At 41.3% G+C, this 26875-nt stretch overlaps 1 protein-coding gene across 2 annotated transcripts in view; it reads right to left on the bottom strand.

The window, feature by feature from the left end:
• Positions 1-26875, bottom strand: part of LOC143996736 (dynein axonemal heavy chain 5-like) — a 638308-nt gene that overhangs the window by 443461 nt on the left and 167972 nt on the right. For both annotated transcript variants that reach the window (XM_077491993.1, XM_077491994.1), the window contains exons 27-33: positions 18411-18608; positions 17282-17362; positions 16784-17188; positions 16587-16705; positions 13834-13970; positions 13560-13722; positions 6849-6960 (exon numbers count right to left, since the gene is read on the bottom strand). In XM_077491993.1, coding sequence (XP_077348119.1) covers positions 6849-6960; positions 13560-13722; positions 13834-13970; positions 16587-16705; positions 16784-17188; positions 17282-17362; positions 18411-18608 — 1215 coding nt within the window. The remainder of the gene's footprint in view (positions 1-6848; positions 6961-13559; positions 13723-13833; positions 13971-16586; positions 16706-16783; positions 17189-17281; positions 17363-18410; positions 18609-26875) is intronic.

Raw genomic sequence — 26875 nt, 5'->3', positions numbered from 1 at the left:
CTGTAGGAAAGTTATAGTCTATTAATTGTGGTATAGTGATACTTTCTACTTTATACTGGATTTTTTTATCTGGAAATTGATCATTTCTAATGTACTAACTGCCTATCTCATTTCTTAAGGCCTGAAAACACCAGGACAGTACAAATATGCTCCAAATGACCACTTTTTGAAAAGGAGACAGTCAAGGTACTTAGTAGGAGGCATGGTGATTTTTTGAAGTTGTCATTTTTTGTCACAATTTTTTGGAAAAAATTTTTGAGGAAAAAAAAAAACAATTCTCACTTTTTTTTTACATACTCTCACCAATGAAGTACGGCATCATTATATAACTGGTATGGTAGTGGTGAGGGAAACTAACTGGTGAGAGTTTGTAAAAAAATCTATAAACAATAAAAAAAAATTATAATTTTTTAAATTTTAAAAAAAATTATATTACTTTTTTTTGTACTACTCTGGGAATGTGATCAGGATTTCTTTTTTTACACCTTATGATTGCTAATAGCAGTGAATTTCACTGGTATAAGCAACCATGTTTACTGAATGAAAGGAAGCAATCCATTGCTTACAATTGTCATGTGATCTGCTGTGATTGGTCACAGCAGTCACATGGTACTGGGAGCCAGCCCGATACAGTGATCTGTCATCGGCTGTGTCCGGTGGAAAAAACTGGTGATAGATTGCAGTGCACCACAGGCCATGGGGCACGTGCAAGGCGCATTCAGGTAGGACTTGATATGAGGTTCACCCAGAGCGAAGACGGTCTCACCCAGCCATCATTTGACAATAGACTGGGTAGGAATCCATATATTTTTTTGTAATTGTGAACCAATAAGTGACTCCTCCATTTTTACCCATTTCTTCTTAGTGCCTAAATTTGTCCACTCCACCAATCTCGCCAAAGTGATTGCGATATAATATCTGTAAGTGTCTGGCAATGCCATTCCCCCTCTATTTTTTTTTCTAGTTAATATATTATAATTTATCCTAGATTTTTTATTTTGCCATATAAATTTTAAGAAGAGTGTTTTTATCATTTTAAAAAAAACTATTTGGGATGTTGATCGGAAGCATTTGGAGTTTATAGGTAATTTTTTGGTAAAACCACCATCTTCAATATATTAATTCTACCCGTCCATGTAATTGGTCCATTTTTTATGTTCCTTAACAATGTTTTAATTTCATTTACCAATGGAATATAGTTAGCTTGATATAACTCGTGGACCGTCTTTGTTATTTTTATACCTAGATATATTATTTCTTTTTTTTCCCATGTGAAGGGGAATTCTTGTTGTAGCATTTTCTCTTCCCTATTGCCTAAGCCTATATTCAAGATAACTGTTTTTATTGGGTTTATTTTAAAGTTAGAAAGTCCACCGTATTCTCCAATTTCTTTTATTAAACTAGGTAAAGACAATCGTGGATTAGTCATGTATAGGAGTAGGTCATCCGCATATGCCGCCACCTTATGTTCTTCTCCCCCCATTCTAACCCCCCCTTATGTTAACATTATTTCGAATCTTTGCCAATAATGGCTCCAAAGCGATCACATACAGTAGGGGCGAGAGGGGGCACCCCTGCCTTGTCCCATTTAACATATCGAATGAGGATGACATACTCCCATTTACCCCCACTCTAGCTGAAGGATGAGTATATAAATTATTTATCCATTTCAACATTTTTGGTCCAAGGCCTGCGTTCTGTAGAGTTTCCATTATAAAACTCCAGTCTACTCGATCGAATGCCTTTTCGGCATCAATCGAAATTAGTATCATTGGGGGGTTGCTTTCCTTGTCTCTACCCATGAGTAACAAAGTCCTCAGGCTATTATCTTGGCCTTCCCTGCCGGGAACGAATCCTACTTGATCACCATTAATTAATTCTGGCATAAGATTTTTTATTCTTGTCGCTAATACCTTTGCATATAATTTAGTATCCGTATTCAACAGTGCTATAGGGCGGTAATTGGAACAGATAAATTTATCTTTGCTGGGTTTTGGGATAACTGTTATGTTCGCCAATAGTGATTCTTTCCTCAGAACCTCCTCCTCCCCCAATTTATTCCAAAATTTACATAATTCTGGGACCAGTTGCTGCTTAAATTTCTTATAGTACCTGATGGTGAAACCATCTGGTCCCGGGCTTTTCCCATTCAGCGTTTCCTTTATTGCTTTATAAATTTCGTCTGGCGTAATCGGCTCATCTAGCCTCTTAGCCATTTCTTCAGTTATTTTGGGTAAGTCTATATCACTTAAATATTCTTGGATTTTAGTTTTCCTAATCCCCTTTTGTTTTTCTGTCTCTGTATTCCTAATTGAATATAGAGCGCTATAGTGTGTCTTAAAAGCATTTGCTATCTCCGATGTTCTGAATTTCATATCCCCGTGCGCGTTTTTAATCCTTTCTATATAGTTTGAGGCTTTTTTTTCCCGTGCTAGAATTGCCAGATGTTTCCCCGTCTTGTTTCCCCACATACAGTATATCTTTCTTTAGCTACATTTTTGTATACTTTTCTTGACTCTTGTTCCATCATGTTGTTTAGTTGTATGCGTTTTTGGGTGATCTCTTTATATATATTTTTATCTAATTGTCTCTTATGCTTTTGTTCTAGCGCATGAAGTTCTTTTTTTAAGTTATTAAATTTCATTTCACTTTCTTTTTTTTTCCCGGCACCTATGGAAATTAATTTACCACGGATTAGGGCTTTATGAGCCTCCCATAGAGTAGCTTTAGACATTTCTACTGTGTCATTGGTTTTAAAGTATTGTACGATCTCTATTTTTATAGTGTTCTCTGTTTCCACATTTTCTAATAGAGTCTCATTGAGTCTCCATGTCCCTTTTCTGCACTCCATTTCTTGCTCTCTAATTTTAACTATCACCGGCGCGTGATCCAACAGAGTAATGGTTCCTATTTTGGCGTCTATCACGTTTTCCAATAATTCATGATCTACAAATATGTAATCCAGTCTCACGTACATGCCATGAACTGAGGAATAATACGTATAATCTTTTTTTCCAAAATTACATATTCTCCAAGTATCCACTAGCTGTTGTGTGTGTATTTTCTTTTTTAGGGTTCTGTGTTGTTTGGTTTCCTGGGGAAAACCATGTGACGTGCTATCTATAACGGGATCCATAGCAAAATTTAGATCACCAGTTAAGATCACTTGGCCCTGTTTATATTTTTCTAGTGTATTCAAAATTCCATTTAGATATTTTTTTTGGGCCCTTATTAGGGCAGTAGATATTAGCTAGTGTGTATCTTTTCTTTGCTATGTTGCCTTTTAGGAATAAAAACCTCCCCTCTGGGTCCACTTTCATTCCTTCTACCTTCCAATTAACGTTTTTAGAAATCCCAATAGCTACCCCCCTAGATCCCTTACTCGGGGAGTCTGCGTAGTACCAGGTTGGGAATTTTGCTGTGCTTAACCCAATGTTGGAATCTAGAGATAGATGAGATTCCTGTAAAAAAACAATATCCACAGAATATCCCTCCAACTCTTTGAGAATGTTATACCTTTTTTAAGGAGAATTCATTCCTCTAACGTTGTATGTTACTATCTTAATCTCCGGCATTAGACAAATCTAGGTACTTTCTTATTTCATTTAGTGGATTCAAGCCAACAGATTTACCCTCCCATCGTCCCCCCCCGCTCCCTCTTTTGGTGTAAGTATGACCCCATGGTCCAGGACGTTTTATCAGGAACCGCCACGTTCCATTTGTCCCATGGTCCTAGGGTGGAATTCTGTTTGGCGGTGTCGTAATCCATCTCACCTATTACTTGCGAGACGGTTAACCAACATGCCAGGTACATCCTGTCCCCCACCATACCTCCCCGTCCCCCCACCCCCCAACTCACTCTCCTCTCCCCACCCCCCCTCCTAGAAGAAAAAAAAGGGGAGGAGGAGCGAGTAGGAGGGAAGGGGAGGAAACGACCTGGGGAAAAAAACAAAAAAACAAAAAGGGGGCACAGCACCCCTATCTTTATCTATCTTCTCTTATCCTCTCCCCCTCTCCTATTACAGAAGAGGGGGGGAACCAGTTCCCCATTTCGTCTCCTCCCCCCCCCCCCCTCTCCCACTCCTATGTCCCTGGTTCTTCGATATGTCTCAGTCTTCCTATTCGACCATTTTTTCTGCCTATTAAGCATGCAGGAAAGCCCCAGTTATATTGTACCCCGTTCTCAATCATCACTGCTAGATAAGGTTTTAGGGCTCTTCTTCTCCTTAGGGTTTCTTGTGATAGGTCTTGCAATATCTGAATGTCCTTTCCTTCATATTCTAATGGTGCGTTTGCTCTTATATTTCTCCATATTTGATATTTATCTTCTTCATTTTGGAATCGCACTATTATATCCCTTGGCATATCCTGTGGCAGGTCCTTAGGTTTCCTTAGTCGATGAGCCCTTTCGATATTTATTGGATTAGTTATATCTTTATTCATCAAGGGATTGCAGATCTTCTTTATTATATCTATGAGATCTTCTCGTTGTGATGCGTCCGGGACTCCACGTATTCTTACATTTTTTCTTCTGTCTCTATTTTCTTGGTCTTCAGCTTTATATGCTTGTTCTTGTGCTTTTTTTAGATATACTATTTCTACTTCTAATTTCTTTATTATATTCGTGTCTTTTTCCACCTTTTTTTCTATATCTTCTACCCGCTCCAGTATATGTCCTCGATTTTTGTGTAGTCTTTCCATTTCCGATTTCATGGTGTTTTCCAGGTCTGCAAACATAGAGATTATTTCCTTTTTTGTAGGCAAAGCTTGGAGGTTTTCTTGTTGGATCGGGTGAGTCAGTATACTTTCTATTTCACGCTCTGGTTCTAGTATTTGATCCGTCTCCTCCTCAGGCGGTATGTCTTGGTCCTGTGAAGAGTTGTTTTGCGCTTGTTGCCTTCTTTTTTCTTTGTCTTTCTTATCTCTTTCTCTTTCCCTTTTGTCTTTATTTTCAGCTTGTGAACTTCTTGTATGTTGTTGTTCTTCAAGCTGTTGTTTCTCCATTACCCCTGTTTGCGTGACATATTTATTCATTGCACCAGGGCTGGTAACCAGACTCCGCCGAGGCGATTTTGGGATGGCTCCCGTCTTCGGTGTTTTTCCTTTCAGTTATCCAGGTACAGCAACACACTCCAATTTATTTGTATAATTTTTTTTTTTTTTGATGCCTATTTAAGATATCTCTTTTCCTGGTTATGTCCAACCCTTAGGGGAAAAATGGTGGTTGCTGCAATAGCCGTCAGTATACCAGAGCGATACAAAAAAAAAGAGAAAAAAAACAAGAAAAGAAAATCATATTCCGGGGACCGCCTTATTCTTTGTTATATGTTTACAATCCCATAGTTTCGATCCACTGCGGCCACCTTAAAACATACACAACTACTACACAACTACCAATTCTGGGTGCTGCCGAATGATACTTGCAACCCCGGGGGGGTTATGTAGTATAGATTTGCTGTCCAGGGCTAATAGTAGGCAGCCATATAAAGTTACACAAGCATTCAGTTCTCTCTTTTTTTTTTTTTCCCCTTTTTCAGTTAATATTTAAAAGATTTAATTGAAAGATGGAACTTTTTGTTTATTTTCCATGGGTCTCCCATTAATCACAACGTAGTTATTTACGGCCCTATCCTCAGCAACTAGTACACCTTCACCTTCTTACTATCCTCACTTAGAAGGACTTCCACCGTGCCATTTTTCAGAGGTTTTAATAGCTCATAATGTAAGTCCACATACCCTTCAGGCAAGTGCTCTCTCTCTCCGGGCATCTCGTACTGGTACTGCTGGAACACAGGCGTCTCGTGGAGCTTTAGCGTCCTCTTTTGTCAATATTGACACTCCATGGCTATTCTGCGAAGTGCACCGTGTCTCCTTCGACAGCAGAGGGCGCCCGGCGCTGTCGTTTCTCCGGAGGTCTCCGACCTCGCTCGGGATACCGTCCCTCTCCGGGAGTCCAGGAGTCACGGAGTCCAGGCGTCATGGCCGGTGTCCTTCAGCGAGATTCTCGCTCGCCTCGCCAGGCTCACTCTCAGACGAGAGAGCCCACGTCTGCACACAGAGCGTCCGACTACCGGCACTGCCACACGGTATGCAAAACAGAGGGGGGGGGAGAGAGCGGAGGGAGGGGAGTGCCTACAGCATGTACGCTGAAGCTGGAGCCAGGGTCAGTAAGGTACGAGCGGCGGCATCACTGCCGTGACGGGAGACCTGGTGCACACCTGACGTGCTAGGTGCAGACACACTCCATTACTAGACTCCTCCCCTCTCTGATGACCAGTAAGCCATTTTTTTTATTAGTTAAAAACGTTTCAAAAATCCAATAGATTTCGTTCCACTTCACAATTGTGTCCCACTTGTTGGTGATTCTTCACAAAAAATAAAAATGTTATATCTTTATGTTTGAAGCCTGAAATGTGGCAAAAGTTTAAAAAAGTTCAAGGGGGCCGAATACTTTCGCAAGGCACTGTATATGCATAATATAACACTAAATAAATTGACCAGAACTGCACAGTTCATCTACTTGAATACTATGAACGGTCCTCTTACATGAAATATTCCAGATGCTGGAGAGGTACACCTCTTCTCAGGATTCCAGACCTACCACATATATTTTAAAGGAGCCCTCACTGCTGGGCCTTTAACGTATTTTATATTTTAAAAAATGCAGCAGCAGGAGCAGGAACCCACTAAGGTGGGCAAGTACACCTAAAAGATAATGATTTAGGCAGCGAGATCTCACCACTGGAGTCCAAGAAATTAAAGAATGCAACAGACTCTGTCTACAACAGAATATTCAGAAGACTGAACCTATGAAATGTAAATATTTAATGCAAAAATAAAAGTCTTACTTTATTTGACATCATTTCAAGCAGAGGACAACTCTCACTGAAATCGTCAATCGACGTCTTCAAGTCATTGAATGCTTGCCACTCCTTTAGTGCTTTGGGCAGCTTGCGAATTCTAAAAGGCAAAGTAGTGAGGTAATATAACTTATGTAAGCATTATTTTAGACATGTAAGCACAACAGATTAGCAATAGTGCATAAAAAATTGTATTTGGGAAACTTCAGTGGAGCGCAATATTGCTTCATTGAAATAATTAATACACAGGAATATCCCAATACTCTTTATGCACTAGTACCGTAATTACAAAATATTTCTTGCTAAAATGCAAAATAGAAATACAAGAAAAACTGCAAATCAACTCAATTTAACAGTTTTAAAAATGTGCCTTAAATTCAGGGCATTATCTGAAGGGAACACGGCCATACACAATAACGACACCTCCAGCTCCAAATGTATTGGCAATAAGGGCCTTGCAGGTTGTCACCCTAAAATGTCTCCTAGCACCCCCAAACAGCAGCTACCATAGAGATTTGCCAACACTTGATTTATAGTTCCAGGCCAGCTCAGTTAGTTCCCATTGGAGTGAAAGTCCCTTTGCCTGCAAAGGAGGAAACCACAGTCCTGTTTTGACTCCTCTTTACTGCCTGTGTCCCTCTCTGTAGCTAACTGCAGTAAAAAGTATTGTTACAACTTAATTTCTACCCCTACTCACACTGACTGATGAATTGGAAGTGTGTTGTTGTTGAAGGGGGGGGGGGGGGTCTATTGCTGCTGGCTACTAAAGGGTCTATTGATTATAGATGCTGGTGGTTCTATTGCTGCTGGGGTAGGGTGTAGTGTTGCTGGAGGGGGGTCTATTTCTGCTGGAGTGGAACTACTTTTGCTGGGGTAAGGAATCTTTTGTTTTGAATATTTTTCTGCTAGGGAGTCTATGGTTGCTGGGGTGGACCTATGGTTTCTGGGGGGGTCTATTGTTGCAGGTTGCAGGGGATGTGCTACATCTCTTGTTATCGTTAACAAATTCCAACAGATTTACTTAGTACCACAAAATACTTAACTGACACCTCTTCTGACTAACCTGTGTAAGAAAGATATGTATATCTACCTATTTTCAAGCTGCTCTGGTCTGGTCAAGTGATCTCCCCTGTGGCAGCCAGCACCAGCTGCAGTGGAGAGAAAAGAGCACTTGAATGTCTGGAATTACTGGGAGCTGTGCCATCATCCATAGGTTCCCATGTCTCATCTGTTATCAGTGCTCCCTCTTCTCCCCTGCAGCACCACTGGCTCACAAAGGGAAGACAGGTCACATGACCAGACCAGAGCAGCCTGTAAACAGGCAAGTATACAGATCTTTTTTACACTGGTCAGTCAGAATAGGTGTTAGGCTGGGTTTGCACCGGTGTTCTTCGGTTTGGGTGCAGCACGATTGTATACATGCAGTTTTAGGTGAGCTCCCATTGACTTCTATTAGACCATGCCGCAAAATACACCATGTGTAAAACATGCATAAATTGCACTACACTTAAACTACAGCACACCGGGTAGAATCCAGCTTTAGGAGTGGGAGGGAATATTTTTAAGAGAAGTCAGGAATCCTACTTTAAGTGCTGCAGCACAATTTATTTTATGGAGGCCACAGTTCACTGAGAATTTACCAAAATGCCTCAGTATTGGGATTTGTGGTTTTCCCACCACTAAAAAAATTGCTGTTGATGAAACAGTTACTCTATAGCAATTCCAATGATTTTGTTGCAGAGCCATTCATCTTTGCAGCCTACTGAGCTTGTAACAAAACTACTTTTGAAGTTACACATTTTACACAATGCAACAACTAAGGCATGTAGTGTTGATTTGTAGTGTAAGCATCTATTTTAACCACTTGCTTAGTGGGCACTTAAAGCGGGATTCCACCCTAAAGTGGAACCTCCGCTGATCGGATCCCTCCCCCCCTCCGGTGTCACAATTGACACCTTTCAGGGGGGAGGGGGGTGGAGATACCTGTCAAAGACAGGTATTTTCACCCACTTCCGCACATAGACTCCCGTGGGAGTCTACGCCATTTCCTGCCCTGCCGCGCTGTCTGCTGGGACACACACGGGTCCCAGTGACAGCGCGGAGATTTCCTATTGCGCGGCGCGGCTCGCACATGCGCAGTAGGGAACCTGGAAGTGAAGCCGATTCGCTTCACTTCCTGATTCGCTCACCTAGAATGGTGGCGACAGCAGCCGAGAGCCGAGTGATCGATCGGCCTCGGCTGCCGGCATCGCTGGAACCCGGGACAGGTGAGTGCCCATTAATTAAAAGTCAGCAGCTGTAGTATTTATAGCTGCTGGCTTTTAATATTTTTTTTTTTTGGTGGAATCCCTCTTTAAACACCCTTCCTGCCCAGACCAATTTTCAGCTTTCGGTGCTCTCACACTTTGAATGGCAATTACTCAGTCATGCAACACTGTACCCAAATGAATTGTTTGTCCTTTTTATTCCCACAAATAGAGTTTTCTTTTGGTGGTATTTGATCACCTCTGGGGTTTTTATTTTTTGTGCTATAAATGAAAAAAAACGCATATTTCTTTGTTTCTGTGACAAAATTATGCAAATTATAAATTTTTCGTCATAAATTTTGGCCACTATGTATACTGCTACATATCTTTGGTAAAAATAACCCAAATTAGTGGATATTATTTGGTCTTTGAGAAAGTTAGAGAGTCTACAAGCTGTGGTGCGAATCGCACAAAATTGATCACATCTGATGTACTGGTGGACTATCTCACTTCTTGCATCCCGAACAAGTCAGAAAAGTACAAATACCCCCCAAATGACCCCTTTTTGGAAAGTAGACATTCCAAGGTATTTAGTAAGAGACATGGTGAGCTTTTTGATGTTGTAATTTTTTCCCACAATTCTTTGCAAAATTAAGATTTTTTATTTTTTATTTTTTTTCCACAAAATTGTCATTGTAATGCAGGTTATTTCTCTCACGTGGCATGTGTATACCACAAATGACACCCCCCAAAAAATTCTGCTACTCCTGAGTATTACAATACCACATGTGTGGGACTTTTTCACAGTCTGGCTATATAGAGAGGCCCAACATGCCGGGAGCGCTATCACGTGTTCTAGGAGCATAAATTACACATCTAACTTGTTGACTACCTACTACACTTTTGAAGGCCCTGGAGCACCAGGACAATGACACGTGGCACTGATGACAGATGGCACTGATATGTGGTACTGATGACAGATGGCACTAATACGTGGCACTAATACATGGCACCGATGACAGATGGCACTAATACGTGGCACAGATGAAGCGTGACACTGATGACAGATGGCACTGATAAGTGGCATTGATGACAGATGGCACTAATATGTGGCACTGATGACACATGGCACTGATGACAGATGGCACTGATACATGGCACTGATGAAAGATGGCACTGGGGACAAATGGCACTGACAACAGGTGGCACTGGGAACAGATAGCACTAACAGGTGGCACTGGAGGCAGGTGCCTATGGGGAGGATGGCACTAGGGCGGAAGGCACTGGGGCCGATGGCACTGGGGAGGATGGCACTGGGGCGGATGGCACTGGGGAAGGATGGCACTGGGGAAGGATGGCACTGGGGCGGATGGCACTTTTTTCCTTTTATTTTTTAACTTACGGCTGCTGCAGCCGTTGATATCTCCCTTCTCACACTCTGTCTGTGTGAGGAGGGAGAGCGGCGCTGAGAGATGATCTCATATGTTTACATATGAGATCATCTCACATTGGACATGCAGATCGCGCTGTAAACGGCCGCTGTGATTGGCCGTTTACAGCGATCTGTGACTGGCCGTGTCCGAGGGACACGGCCAGCACAGAACTTCCCCCGTTTCGCGCTCGCGGGAGCACGCATTGCGGAAGTAAATATGAGGCCATTCAGGAACGGCCTCCTGGCAGTTAGCGTCCGCTCTGCAGCCGTATTTCGGCTATAGGGCAGGCGCAAAGCAGTTAAGCAGCTAGAGCAGCAGCTCTATGCAGGGGTGTCTAATTGTACATTTAAAAAATTGTAACTGTGGTGTACAAGCAATGTCGTCTATATGGTAATCCTGTTTACTGTAATTATTACTATTTTTCACTGCACCTCCATGTCAATGTTTTTTTACTTAAAGTGGTTGTATAGTCATTTTTATGACTTTTACCTACAGGAAAGCCTAAAATAAAGCTTACCTGTAGGTAAAAAAATATCTCCTAAACCTGTACGGTTTAGGAGATATTCTCACAATGACTGCAGCGGCGCATGCACACAGGGGATTCTCGGCTGAAAGTCTGGCAGACGCCGGACCCTGCAGGAAAGAAATCTGACGATATAGCGGCTCCGGCCACTCACAGCGCCGGAGCCGCGATACCCGGAAGAAATGCAGAGGGAACATGTCAGCTCCCTCTGCGTTGATCGGGCCAGATGTTGGGGCCTCGTTCTAAGGTAAGTATTTCATAATGAGCTAGTATGCGGTGCATACTAGCTCATTATGCCTTTTCCTTTGTAGGTGAGAAGAAAAAAAAACTTCAGCGGGTATACAACCGCTTTAAACTGATATAACAACCCTACTCATTCTTTCCAAATGTTTGTAAAATTTTAGCTTTTAATTATGCTGCTCAAAAAAATGTTGTCACAGAAGACAAAGTTAATTCAGGCAAATTTATGTTTTTACATTTGACCACTTTATAAATCTTTCTCTTGTTTTTATGACAGAAGCAGAAGGAATTTCATAAAAGTAGTTTCATTGTTTTCTTTATTTCAACACATTTGATTATCAGAGTTTGGCTATGTTTTGCTATTACTTTATGCTGCTTTTTGACATTGCTATGTTCACTTTATCCGTTTTAGAATTTTGCTAAATTTTTTGTTAAAATAATGCAGAGTGTAAATTTAAAAAGCAATTATTATTGATGTGCGTTTGAAGTTAAGAACCTGTGTCATTGGACTAGTCTTATGTTGATGGGCAAATGCAATTTTCTTTCAATGCATTCTGTTGAATTTGACATACACCAGTTTGAAATCCTTCTGAGATCATTCACAGTTAATTCACAGGTACATATGACCTGCAGTGGACCTTCTTCGTATCTGCTTGTAACCGCCTTCACAGCTGCATCAACCAGCTTCATGCTACTTTTCCATTCCTAATGGCTAAAAAAGCAATTAGGTCCCCAACAAAAGTCCATCAACACAGACTTTGCTAAGAAGACAAACAGCAATCTCCTAGCCCCTTGTGTAGGTTACAAGGATTTTATTAAAATTCATGGTAAATGACTATTAGTTGTCATTTGTATTGAAAATTACATATGAATTTGACTCTCTTTCTACTTCTTGCATCTACTTTCTACTCTCTGAATGCTGAGTGGGAGGATTTTGATATGATGAGCAGGAAATGACATCTCTGGATACCATACACTATTGGAGTACAGAACACCCTTATACAAACATTTTATGTTTTTGTCCCTTTTTTGTAAATCAAAGATGGTTGCAGTTTTAATTAACACCGAATTACATAAAGGCTTGTGTAGAAATGATGGATATAATTGTTTTTTTTTGTAAATAGGAGTTACTGTTTAGTTCCTACTCTGCTACCAGCTACCACAGATTATACTGATTTTTTAAAAGTTGCTACTAAAATGTTCTATATTGACTGACATTGAAAGAAATACTCCACAGAAATGTCTTATTTCATTTGAAGTGATTATGCAGTCCAGTATTAAGAAATCAGCACTTAGCACACAGTAAAATGAGGGTACCTTCCATCATATAGTCTGGACTTACCCTACATTTCAGGATTTTTGGGTGTCCATTTTGGAGGTTATTAACAACACATATGACATAGCACTCAGTTTAGACCCCAAAGTGTGGCTCTTGGGGGTGCTGGTCGGTGCAGAGCTGGGCCACTATGTTAAATTGTTTTAATTGTCTCCTTTTATGTCCGAAGGGAGATCCTTCTAAAGTGGAAGGCACTTTTATCTCCTTTTGTATCAACTTGATGTGCAGCCATTAATGCAGTATTACCATTGTACAAACTGATCTATGAAAGTTGTAATTGCCCAAGGAAATTTTACAAAAATTGGACAGTGTTGATATATTCCTGCGGCACGCGACTCTGTTTCTGCTTTATTATATGTCATTTTTGTCATCTCCCTTTTTTCCCATGTCCCCTCCCTCCCTCCTCTCCCCTTTCTTCCTCCCTCCTCCTTCTTCCTTGCCCTCCTATCCATCCTTTATCTCCTATTCACCTTCCCCATCCCTCTTATTCCTTTCTTTCTCCTGCCCCCTCTCCCCCCTTTCCTTGCGGAGATCATGAGACCTTATTAATGCAACCCTTAGATTTTGCTATATACACCACCTGCCTGTAATTACATACCACCTGCTTGTATTTTCTGATATTATATGCTATGATGTCGTTGCCTAAGCTGTTCTGACCCAATGTACTGTACTGTTCACCATATTTTGCTGTACATCACTGTATTGTTTATACCAGCTGCACTTGTGGTACTGATTCTCCTTACCTCAATAAAACTATATTTGTGAAAGAAAAGAAACCAGCACTAGAAAACTGAACTATATAATGATTATCTTTTGCAAATTTCAATAACGGAGAAATGGCAATGGGTAAAGAGAAGCCGCATGCGAAAGTGATGGTCATTTTAAGTTATCATTTTTAGAACAATTTCAATAGATACAAACCTGTTTTGGAAGTCCAGCAGCTCATTGTTGATTTTCTCAATATCCAGATCAGTCCAGAGGATTTCATAATACCCATTAATGCTATCTATAACAGCATTATAAAGGCCATAGAGTTTCTGAAGTAATGAGAGTTCACGTTTAATCCTTTGTAGTTCAGAGTATTCTGAAATTCATCAAAATGTATTTTTGTCAAGAATTTTGCTACAGATATCAATTTGTACTGTGTTTAAGCACTGCTGTTCATGGATTAAACTATAATGTTTTAAAATACTACCTGTTATTGACAGGCCAAAAAGTTCTTCTCCTCCAGAAAAAGTAACATACTTCCTCCAAAGTTCATCAAACTTGGCCTGGAAAACTTGCAGTCTGTCGCTTGCTTCTCTGGGAGGAATACCTTCTACACCAGGTCCCCTATAAAATATGTGGCATCATTTTCACTTTGCTAAAACAATTAGGCTGCAGGTCAGAGGTGCCCAATATGTGGCCTGCCTACCCTCTGTATGTACTGTATTTTCTGGCGTATAAGACTACCTTTTACACTTAAAAAAAATGCCCAAGAATCGAGGGTCGTCTTATACGCCAGGTATACAATGCTGACCAATGGATGTCAGCCCCCAAATGTCTGCTAATACTGTATGTGGCTTCAGCTACAAACAGTATACGCCGTTGAGCCAATCCCGGCGAGCGATGTATTCTATTAATGAATACAGAGCCTGCTTGGATTGGAGTAACAACCTCTGTCAATCCGAGCAGGCTACATAGAGTAGCCTGCTCGGATTGGCTTTGAGAGAAAGTGAGGAAAGGGCTGATAATGCTACAGCCTCTGCCAATCCAAGCAGGCGTTGTATTCATTATAATAATACACCGCTCACCATACTTCCCTGGGTAAATCCATTCACTGATCTCCTACTATTATACATCCTGCTGTTTGCCTTTGAGGTCCCAGGCACCCAAGAGGGACAGGTAAATCTGGGACATATGACAGGGGGTTTATTCAATGCATTTTGGTGGACAATTCCCATAGAATGTAACCCAAAAGTGGTATAGGTTTGGTTAGTGAAAAATTCTACTTTCCAGAGTTGTGGCATTCAATAGATCTCTGTTTGTGTTATTATTGTTTGATTTACTTTATGACATATCACAGCATGGCGGATGAGTAGTTGGCATTCTTGCTTTGTGTTTTTTAATGGTTCTAATATTTTTTTTAAATGGTGTTGCCTCAGAAGGGGGGTAGTCTTATACCGTGAGTATTGCCCAAAATCTATGTTTTCACTTGAAAAATAGGGGGTCGTCTTATACGCCCAGTCGCCTTATACGCCGGCAAATACGGTAGTCTGCCACCTACTAAGCACCAAAGGTCAGCAGCCAGGTGCCAGAACACACACTGCATTCCAGCACCAGGCACTGAAAGAAAGACTCTACTGTGAGGCAGAGATAACTCTGCTCACAATATCTGTGGCCTTGGGGAGAGATAGACAGTGGGGTGGTAGAGTGTCATCAGGTAAGTAAACACCAATGCTGAAGGGGCTACATTTCACTGCCAATTAGAGGAGAAAGGTTAGAATGGTGGGGTTATACTAATCAACGGGAGGTTAGAAAACACTGACACTAACAACCATAACAACCAATTGGAGGTTGGGGGGAGGGGGATTGGAATGTTAAATAGCACTACATTTGGGGATTAACAGCACTGCTATTGTTTCCAATGTTTCGGGACACCACACTTGAGGTACTCTCAAATTTTCAAGTTGACCACAACTGTCCTAGACAAATAGCATGTTGTGTTATGATGCACAGTGCAATTTACGGTGAAAGTGAATTATGGTCACATACATTTTTGAATTATACAACTGAAGGATCAAAGTAGACTTGATAGTTAACATGTATATCATGCAACATTAAATTAGTGTACACAGCACAGCACTGGGATTAAATGTTTTCTCTATTTACTTAAGATATATGTGTGAAATGTTGGGAATACTGGTTCAACTCAACTTTTATTTAGCATGTCTGGTAGTTTTCAAACTTTAGATAAGGGCATAACATGAAGTTTATGCATGAGAAGAAATTGATGTTATGAAATATTCTACTAATAATATACCATTGACACTGAATTCAATAGGATATATTTTTAACCATAATAAGTAGGAAAAACTGAAAACAAACAGATAAAAAACGGATCTATTCTAACCTGATCTGAAATTATCTATTTTAAGAAATCTCCTCTGTATTGTTGGAAATTGCTAACTGACAAGTTTGTTCTACAAATTCCTGATGAAAATTTGCTTCTAAGACCCCTTTCACACCACACCGTCCATAGCGTGGGAGGTACAATGGCGCTATTTTTAGCGGCATTTCACCGCATGTTGGCCGCTAGCGGGGCGCTTTTACCCCTGCTAGCGGCCGAGAAAGGGTTAAAAACGCCAGCAATAAGCCGCAATAGCGGCGCTTTGCCGGCGGTATTACAGAGCTGCCCCATTGATTTCAATGGGGAGCAGCGGTGGAGGAGCAGTAAACACACCGCTCCTTCACCTCTCCAAAGAAGCTGCTGGCAGGACTTTTCCCTAATGTCCTGCCAGCGCACCGCTGTAGTGTGAAAGCCCTCGGGCTTTCACACTACAAACAATGGTGCAGCTTTTTTAGGGCGGATTGCAGGCGCTATAGCGCCTGCAAAACGCCCTGGTGTGAAAGGGGTCTAAGTATGTTTTCAGCAGAATTTTAACCCATTGGAAGTTTAGTTAACTGAACATTAACAAACTATTTAACCAATCATCTAGCTGAAACTTTAAGCCAAAGATGCATCTTTAGTTCCGACTAAGCCATTAAAGTAAACCGTAGCATAGGTATTATTTTCCTTTCTTTTTATACAAGTATTTAAGGCTACATAAAAACGCAAGAATTTACAAGGATGGTAGCGAACTTCAACATCAGAAAATGATGATTTAACACAAGCATTTTACTGCTCATTTGTATTGTGACCCAGCTTATGGAATTACAACACCATTAACATTTAGAAACTATACTTACGTTATGTCATAGTCTTTATAAAACTCATTGGCATCAATCTGAAACTTTTTCACACCATTAAGCAAATCTGTCTTCATTTCTGGTTGCACTTTGATGAGTAAATTCTGGGTTTGCACAACCTATAAAAAAGGCACATTAAAACCCTGACCGTATGATTATGATGTTCATAATTCACACACATCAAGAACTAAGTTTACCTGTGTGTTTAAATTCTTCCAGGCATAAGCTAATCCATCTACACGCTCTGCATTGCCATCTTGAAACAGTAGTTCATATTTTACCAGGAGACTATGGGATTCCTCTATAGGTCCAATCATCATGTCAATCTTAATTTCTGACTCTCTGATTTCTTTCAGTGCATCCATAGCTCCACGTACATCATCAAGATCATTAATAGGTCTATTCAGTCGCTTACCGAGATTATCAATAAAGGAATAAATCTCATCCATATCCATAGCTGCTTTTTTATTCAAAGCAGAACCAATGGCTCTCTTCCAACGACGACATTCCTGTACCAAAGCCATTTTCAGACAATCGGTTGAGAAGTCAACAGAGCCTACAATGCAGTGCCCTGGAAGTTCACTGATTTGGGATTCCAATTGCTGTAAAATAAAATAGTGGGTACAACTTAAGTACAGTATTTGCATAAGTAGCAAAATGTATATTTCATTGCAACAGAAATGTACTTTACTTACTGAGTAATAACTGAGTTGACTTCGGAATTCAGACATTACAGGATTAGTGTCAAGGAACTCTTTGACTTTTTCATCAACATCCTATAAATAACATAATTAAACCAAAATAAATGAGACAAGGTCATGTGTAATGGTAGATAACACTACAAATATTGAAAAATGATTGTCAAAACATCGATTTTAAAAATAAATGATATCCCAGAATTGTATGCGTTTTTTAAAATGAATTATTTAGCAGACTGTACTATCTTTCACATATGCATTTTGTTTAATCTCTCCACTTGTAATCACATCTAAACAAATTAATGTGGGTATTGTTGGATGGAAGGCAGCAGCAATATATATAAGCCTTATGGAACCTACGACATAAGCTCCATCAATAAAAAGGTTTAAAAAAGTAATATCACTAAGTTTAGCAATATAATATTTTGTGATGTTGTGATTTTGTGGTTCAGGCAAATGCTTGGCCACATATTAATTCATAATACCACCACATTTTTGGTGGTTGTAAAGCTTATTTTTTCCTGAAAATAATAAACATGGTATACTTACTTGCTCTGTGCAACGGTTTTGCACCGAGCGGTCCCAAACTTCTTCTTCTCCCCCCCGCCTCCCTGGTGATCTTGGCTACTTCTCCTAGTGTCCCCAAAACAATCCGCTTGCTATGGGGGCACTTGGGCAAGCTCGATCTTGAGCCAGACTCTGTGTACAAAGACACACAGAGTGTCACTGAGCTACGCCCTCTCCTCCCAGAATTTGGTTGACAGCAGCAGGAAGCAATCTCTCAAGCTGCTGCGGAATCTCTAATAAGAAGAGAAAGAGGGGAGAAGATATGCTGGAGGCGGGAAAAGGGGAAAAGGGCTGGATCGAGATCAAACACAGGTAAGTGTTTGGGGGCGGGGTGGCTGGGGGGGAGGAGCTTTTAAACGTTTTTTTACTTTAATGCAGAGAATGCATTAAGGTTAAAAAAAAGCCTTTGTCTTTCTAAAAATATAACAAGGATATAAAAAGAACAACAGTTAAACAATTAAAACTGCTGCCAAACATCTACGGGCAAATATTTTCATGGAAATTCAAATATGACACAGCTACAGTAGGTGCAGGAAAAAAAAACGATAAATGTTTTTACCTGATTCCAGATTCCAGAAAATGTAGTAAAGCTGTTAAGTACATCTGTAGCATCAGCTTTAAGAGACAAGACAATGGAGCTAAGCTGGATAACAACTTTGCTCACATCTTTATGTTCACTGATTTGCTTATCCAAGGGTTTCAGCACAACCATCTTAGTAAGTTCATCTCCCAGATCTCTGGCAGCATTTTGTTCTAGCTGTGGATAAAATGGGAAGAAAGGAATAAAGCTCATTGTATTTTTAATAGAGAGTTACAATAGCGAGCCTAGTAGATCATGCTACAGAAAATGTAAAAGCATTCATGGGAATGGTTTGATTAGTGCAAGGTCACAGCTAAACCAATCCTTAGCCTTTATGAACAACGCAATCCAGGGCTCAATACATCTATTCCTCATTCATCCATCCCCTTCACCCCTGGGATTTTCTTTCACTTTCATTCTCAGTGACAATGGTCACTAGGACAAAAAAGGAAGACGATTCTGACTAATGAGGACACAGACAGCAGTAAAAATCAGACAGGTGTTCTAATTCTTTTCCACTCTAATCAAAACCAGAAAATACGTTTTTTTTTCTTTAGTTATATGTAAGACACCAAAGTACTTTGTAATTCTGGGTGAACAGTACTATGATAAATAAGTACTTTCAATGCAATGCATCGTGTACATTACAATGAAGTGGGAGCTATAAGGTGGTGTTGTTTCTCTTTTTGTTTTTGTTTGGGAATAAATGTCAGCTAAATTTCTTCGTTTAATATGAATTTTGGCTTTTTAACATACATATCAATACATATCAAAAATGAAAATGATTTGCATCAGTGTGTTGGTATACTCACATGTGGTACCCATAAAGTCCCATTAATAGTTGTGTATGATACAACTTTATCTATTTTGTGATGCTAGTTACTATAAATGAGTTTGATTTTAGATGCCCATATACTGTATATAGGTTCTTTCCTAATAAAATGCCAGCAACCCCAAATCTCAGAAGAACTTGCCTCTGCACAGTGTTTGAGCCCCATCCCACAATATTTGGTCTACTTGGCATTCCTCAGGATCTCGACAGAAGAAGAACAACGTCACTATCTGCAGATCAAAATCCAGGGGAAAGGTAGGCATATCCATCAACTATTTTCACCTAAAGATGCTTTATAATTTTTTGCTACATTTTGGCATTACAGGGAAAAAAAGTTTAAGGTCCACCATCACGAGTATGTTTTTTTTTTTTATTTATTTTTTTTTTTTTCATAAAGGGTTGTTGAGGCTACTGCAGTGTTTTGGAAAAACATTTGCTCTCGTGGTTTGTTACTTGGCCTGGGGATGGGCGTGAACATGGAGACATGCTGTGTGTAGACAGTATAAATTTATCCCAGAGACTACACAGATGAAGAATGTGTTTTGTGATCATTAGCTGACTGTTTGCAAATACTGTAAATATTAACTTTGGTGCCTGGACTCTCATCCTGTTTTGGGATCCTTGACATCCACTTTAAGTTATTTTCAGGTATGAATTTTTACTTCAGTTGGCTGAACTTGCTGTAAGCAACTTAATATAAGTGCAAACATAATCAATTAACCAATCTGCACCACATCTTTCACAAAGCGTAAATATGAACACATAACAATAAGCACACAAACTCAATCTCAGCACCCTTGCACTGAAAATTAACACGCTAGGAGATCCATTAACTGGAAAGTATACAGCTTGCTGAGCAAAGTGACTAATTGCAAAATGTAAAATTATGGCCTGAATAAATGCCATTCCACATACAAAATGGAATAATTGGCAAGGATAATGCAAAGCCATCATCATGTGGCTCTATTCTTGTGAATTTTATTTTATATTAATTCATTTAGAATAGACTTAATGGAACAGTAATTTTTAACTCCAGCTTTCACACACTTACCGCTTGCTTTACTTTACTCATTTAAACATAATTTGTATTTCTCATTAATTTAAACATAATTTGTATTTCTAGTCAGAATCATCTACAGTTTGATGTAAAGAGAACAGAAAGCTGCAATCGCTCTCTGGTAGCAGAGAAGCGTCAGCTATGCTGAGACTAGACATGACAGGACAAGGCTGAACAATAGCAAGCAGACAATGCCCTGTGGAACTAAATGAGGGATTCAAGAGAGCAAAAGCAGGGCACCTCATCATTACTACATGACTGTAAATACTGCTGAATTCTCATTTCTCAGTGTTCCACTACAGATTCAAGGTTATTCTACAAAAACTTTTCCTGTGTGTTTAAAAAAAAACTTTTTGTAAGTAATGCCACATGAATCTTGAACTAGATTAAAATGAAATCACTAAAATTTAATTTAAGCTTTAATATATTACAGTAATCTAAATATAATTTTAATTATTTTTAAATATGCAGCTTTCATTAACTGAATACCTAGAGCTCTATGCGTGAAGATCTTTGCTGAGGTACTTTCTGTTATGCAGTGAACACTATGTCTGTGTTGTTTCCCGGTCAAATGCGCCGATGAAGACTACAAGGGGCCAAGCCGACATGCATTGCACAGGCGTATTTTACTGACATCACCATCAGGCCACTTGACCAGAGCAATGATATGCAGCCACCAGTTAGGTGAACTCATGCAAACAAGAAGATGCTGAATAAGGTTGACAAAGATTAGAACCAAAAAGAAAAAGGATGAAATACATTGAAAAAATTTACCTACTGTATTAAAGAGTAGTGCCAGGCTCCATCAGAAAAAAATTTAAAGTCAGCAGGTACAAATACCGTAGCTGCTGACTTTTAATATTAGGACACTTACCTGTCCACGAATCTAGCAGTGTCTTCACCCAAGTCCATTTTTCAATTGGCTCTTGGGTGCTTCAACAGCCATTTCGGCTGCACTTTGTGAATGTCCCGGCAGCAGGGGAAGGAGGAGGGGGCCGAACATGAAAGTGGAAGCAAGTACTAGGTGTCAAATGTGGTAGCAGAGGGGAAGGAGAATGCAAATAAGTGGAGCGTCTGCTTTTGGGTGGAGCTCCGCTTTAATTAAGCATCAGTCCAGATCCCATTCATCCTCCTAAGTCCGGGATTCGACAGGTGCCAAACATGAGAGCCCGTCTTCACTCTATTGTGCTGCAATATCCATATACAGATGGCTGCACAATGATCACTTCACTCTTTTAAAGAAAAGCTTTATTCCAGGTCTGTTATTTGATAGACCTGACAATCATATCTCAAGGACTAAGCCCAATCAGGGAAAAATATATCAGGGGGTGTGGCTACGGGCTGGGGCTGTCAAATAACAGACCAGAAATAAAGTTATCTCAGTGTGCGGTCATCTATATATGGATATTGTGGTATTATATGTATTTCAACAAAAAAAAAGATCTGGCAATATCCAGTTTTAGCAAACTAAATGTCACCCAGTTAGGGTTTGCATCTACTTTATTCATTAGCCTTTATTCATCTGTCAAGAACCAGATGGAGAACTGAATTTATTGTGTTTTTAAAACAAAACTGGAGAGTTTTCTGACTATTCTTTGCAAAACTAAAAAAAACATTCCATAGACATAACAAAACCTACATTCAACTGGAAAAAAGTTGCACTTCAAAAGCCTGTGCAAAGTTAAGAGGGCAATATGATTTGTTTAATTTACTGCCCTGCTTCACAACTTTTACTTTTTACATAAAAAATTACTTTAATCTCATCTAAAACTAAAAGAAGATCAAAACAAGAAAATTATACTTTTGAAGACTGGAGACTGTGACAATACCAGGCCCTGCCATTGTGTGTGGATAGGCAAGATACACACAGGATTCTCATTAAGGCGGAGTGCGAAGCTCCAGAGCCAGACTGGCTTGACAGCATACTATGGGTTTTGTAATCTCAGATTGCGGCCTGGAGCTAGAAGGCTTCAAAGTGTCCTGGGTGGAAGAAAGAGTCAAATCCTGTGTCCAGGTCTTGCCGGAGACCTGCAGGCTGTGTAAGTGCACAGGTGGGCAGGTTGGCTATAAGCCAGACCTGATCATAGCTTAACAGCTTAAGGACCGCCTCACACCGATATATGTCGGCAGAATGGCACAGCTGGGCACAAACCACGTTCAGGTACGTTGCCCTTTAAGTGCCCAGCCGTGGGTTGCGTGCGCGCCACCGGCGGCGCACTCGCAACCCGGTCTTGAGCTCCGTGACCGTGGCCACGGGACCCTCAGACCCGATCACCGCCGTGGTCCCACAATCGGCTCATGGGGAGAGGTAAGTGTAAACAAACCTCTCCTCGTGCTTCCTAGTGAGGCTGTCAATGATTGTCTGTTCCCCGTTATAGGGAAAGACTATCAGTGACGACACATGCCAAACCACGCCCCCTACAGTCAAAATCAAACACACACATACACACTTAACCCCTACACTGCCCCCTAGTGGTTAACCCCTTAACTGCCAGTGACATTTTTACAGTAATCAGTGCATTTTTAATCGCACTGATCGCTGTATTAATGCCAATGGGCCCAAAAATGTGTCAAAATTGTCCGACGTGTCCGCCATAATGTCACAGTCACAATAAAAATCGCCATTACTAGTAAAAAAAAAAATTATTAATAAAAATGTCATAAAACTATCCCCTATTTTGTAGATGCTATAACTTTTGCGCAAACCAATCAATAAACGCTTATTTCGATTTTTTTTTACCAAAAATATGTTGAAGAGTAGAAGAATACGTATTGGCCTAAACTAAGAAAAAAAACGTTTTTTTTATATATTTTTGGGGGATATGTATTATAGCAAAAAGTAAAAAATATTGCATTTTTTTCAAAATTGTTATTTTTGTTTATAGAGCAAAAAATAAAAAACCACAGAGGTGATCAAATACCACCAAAATAAAGCTATATTTGCGGGAAAAAAAGGATGCCAATTTTGTTTGGGAGCCACGTCACACGACCGTGCAATTGTCAGTTAACCACTTCAGGACCGCCGTATTGCCAATGTACGTCAACACAATGGCACAGGCAGGCACAATCACGTAAATGTACGTGAATGCCTTCTAGCGGGTGGGGGGTCCGATCGGACCCCCTCCCGCTAGATACGGCGGTCCCTTTCGGTGCCGGAGCGATCGGCGATGAGGGGATGGCCGTTGGTTTCCGCCCATCCCCTCTCGATCGCTCCTGGCCAGTGACGAACTTCCTCCCCTGTGAAAATGTAAACACAGGAGGAGGAAGTGATGTCACACTCCTCGTGGCGGTCTTTTTGAACCGGACAGCGAGGAGTGAAGACATTCAAGTAAGTGCACCAACAGTCCACTGACACATAGGTACACACAGGCACACATTTCACCCCAGTCACCCCCCGATCACCCCCCCGATCGGCCCCCCGCCCCCCCCCCCCCGTCACAGTGTCACTAATGCAGTGTTCATTTATTTATTGATCACTACATTTAGTGTCAGTTGTGACTGTAAAAAGTGTCAGGGCAGCTAGTGTTAGGCCCCTTTAGGTCCAGGGTAGCCCCCTACCCCCCCCTAATAAAGGTTTAACCCCTTGATTGCCCTCCCAGTTAACCCTTTCACCCTCTTTTACCAGTGTCACTAAGCGATCGTTTTTCTGATCGCTGCAATAGTGTCACTGGTCCCGCTAGGAAGCTAGTTTTTTTTTTAGGTTCAACGCCAGGTTTTTAATACCGTTAGGTACCCCGATATATAACCTAATAAAGGTTTTAACCCTTTGATTGCCCCTAGAGTTAACCCTTTCACCAGCGATCGCTGCATAAGTGTCACTGGTGACGCTGGTTAGCCAGTTAGTTATTTAGTTATTTAGGTTCCCCGTCAGCTTTTTATAAAGCTTCAGGTACCCCCATATAAATACCCAATAAAGGTTTTAACCCCTGATTGCCCTTAGTTAACCCTTTCACCAGTGATCACCGTATAAGTGTTACGGGTGACGCTGGTTAGGTAGTTCGCTTTTTATAGCATCAGGGCACCCTCCATTTATTACCTAATAAAGGTTTAACCCCCTGATCACCCGGCGGGTGATATAAATTTGGTTTTAGGGTCAGAAAGGGTCTGCGTCGCCCCAGGCAGTGCTAGGTTAGTGCCAGCACCGCTAACACACACGCGCAAAGCATACACCTCCCTTAGTGGTATAGTATCCGAACAGATCAATATCTGATCTGATCAGATCTATACTAGCGTGCCCAGCAATTTAGGGTTCTAAAAAAACGCATTGTTAGCGGGATCAGCCCAGATACCTGCTAGCACCTGCGTTTTGCCCCTCTGCCCAGCCCAGCCCAGCCCAGCCCACCCAAGTGCAGTATCGATCGATCACTGTCACTTACAAAACACAACACACATAACTGCAGCGTTCGCAGAGTCAGGCCTGATCCCTGCGATCGCTAACAGTTTTTTTTGGTAGCGTTTTATACAGTCGCTGACAGGCTAGGTGCTTTTTTACCTGTGAGTCTCACTACTGTACCCCTAAATTTAGAGCCCAAAATGGCAAAGCGAAGGTACACTAGTGAAGAGGCCTACACGTTTCTGAGCATGACAGATAGTGAAGAGGAAGACACTGATCTGTCAGATTCAGGCTCAGAATACGAACCTGTAGAGGACAGCGCCTCCATGTCAGATAGCTCTGACGACGAAGAAGAGGTCCCTGCTATTGTCAGGCGTACCCGACCCCGATTTTCTGATGTTGTTGAGGTGCAGGAACCGCAAGTCCCTCGTATGGAGTATAGAGCCAGTACTAGCGCCGCTCATCCTTTTGGTGAACTGGCAAGCACCAGCGGCCTAGTACACCCTGGACGTACATCCAGCACTGCAGTATCACGTGGTGACGTGGCGAGTCCCATAAGTGCAGTTCAAGCTGGCGAGGTGGCAAGCACAAGTAGTGTCCCGCTGCCACCAAGAAGAAGACAAAGACAGGCCCGTCGTACCCATAGTGCCCTTCCTGCAGAATTCGCCTATCCCAATTGGGTGCCCACCACTTCTGCAGAACCCGTACTTCCCCCATTCACTGCCCAACCTGGTATTCAGGTGGATACAGATGATTTTACGCCACTCGATTTTTATTCTCTGTATCTCACGGAAGATCTCTATAGATCTATTGTGGACCAAACCAATTTATATGCTGGTCAACGCATCGCCGCTAATCCCCAGTTGCCGTCTCTTGCCAGAGATTGGAAACCAGTTACGGTTTCCGAATTTAAGACGTTTTTGGGCCTTTCCCTCAACATGGGCACACATAAATTTATGCGGATGCGGGCTTATTGGTCCACGCATCCGGCTGACCACATGCCTGTGTTCTCTAACTCCATGTCCAGGAAACGATACGAGCAGATCTTGCGGTTCTTGCACTTCAGTGACAATGAACTTTGTCGTCCACGTGGAGACCCTGAATACGATCGGCTCTACAAAATTCGGCCCCTCATAAACCACTTCAACCAACGTTTTGCAGACTTGTTTACTCCCCAAAAAGTTGTCTGCGTTGATGAGTCCCTGGTTAAGTTTACTGGTCGCTTGTCATTCAAACAGTACATTCCCAACAAGCGTACCAGATACGGGGTCAAGCTCTATAAGTGCTGTGACAGGGCCACAGGCTATGCATGGAGCTTTATGGTTTATGAGGGTAAAGATAGTTACGTAGAGCCGGAGAACTGCCCTGATTACATAGGAAGCGCTGGCAAGATAGTGTGGAAATTGGTGTCACCCTTATTCGGAAAGGGGTACCACTTGTACGTGGACAACTATTACACCAGCGTGCCACTGTTTAGTCATTTATTTGATAATCAGATTGGAGCATGTGGCACCGTGCGACCTAATCGCCGGGGCTTTCCCCAGCGGCTTGTAGATTCCCGTCTTAGGCTAGGGGAGAGAGCCTGCTATCGGTGTAATAATTTGCTCGCTATGAAGTGGAGGCATAATAAGAATGTTTTCGTTCTTACCTCCCTTCATGCAGACACGACGGTCCAAATTTCTACGGCGACTGGTATTGTGGAGAAACCCCTCTGTGTCCACGAATATAACAAAAATATGGGAGGGGTGGACCTCAATGACCAGATGTTGGCGCCGTATCTAACTTCCCGTAAGACCAGACGCTGGTACAAAAAAGTGTCTGCTTACTTATTTCAATTGGCTTTGCTGAATGCTTTTGTGCTATACAAAACTTCAGGCGGAACATTAACCTTTCTTTTCTTCCAAAGAGAGGTTGTCACAGAGCTTCTGTTTCCAGACGGTTCTGTACCTCACCATTCCCAACCAAATGCAGTAAGCCGGCTGCATGAGAGGCATTATTCTTATGTCCTCCCGAGTACCCCTACCCAACGAGCCCCCCAAAAAAGATGTCGTGTCTGTAGCAAGCGCGGATATAGGCGTGACACCCGTTCTTATTGTCCACGCTGTCCTGGCAATCCTGGTCTTTGTCAGGGTGAGTGTTTTGAACGCTACCATGAACTAGTGAAGTATTAGCGTAGGGTACAGCATTTCACAGGCTAGGCACACTTACACAGGGTCTCCCAA

The sequence above is a fragment of the Lithobates pipiens genome, unplaced genomic scaffold, assembly GCF_037356315.1.
Source record: "Lithobates pipiens isolate NorthernLeopardFrog02 unplaced genomic scaffold, aLitPip1_a1.2 Scaffold_19, whole genome shotgun sequence".
NCBI classification, from domain to species: domain Eukaryota; kingdom Metazoa; phylum Chordata; class Amphibia; order Anura; family Ranidae; genus Lithobates; species Lithobates pipiens.
This window is presented reverse-complemented; position numbering and strand designations above follow the sequence as displayed.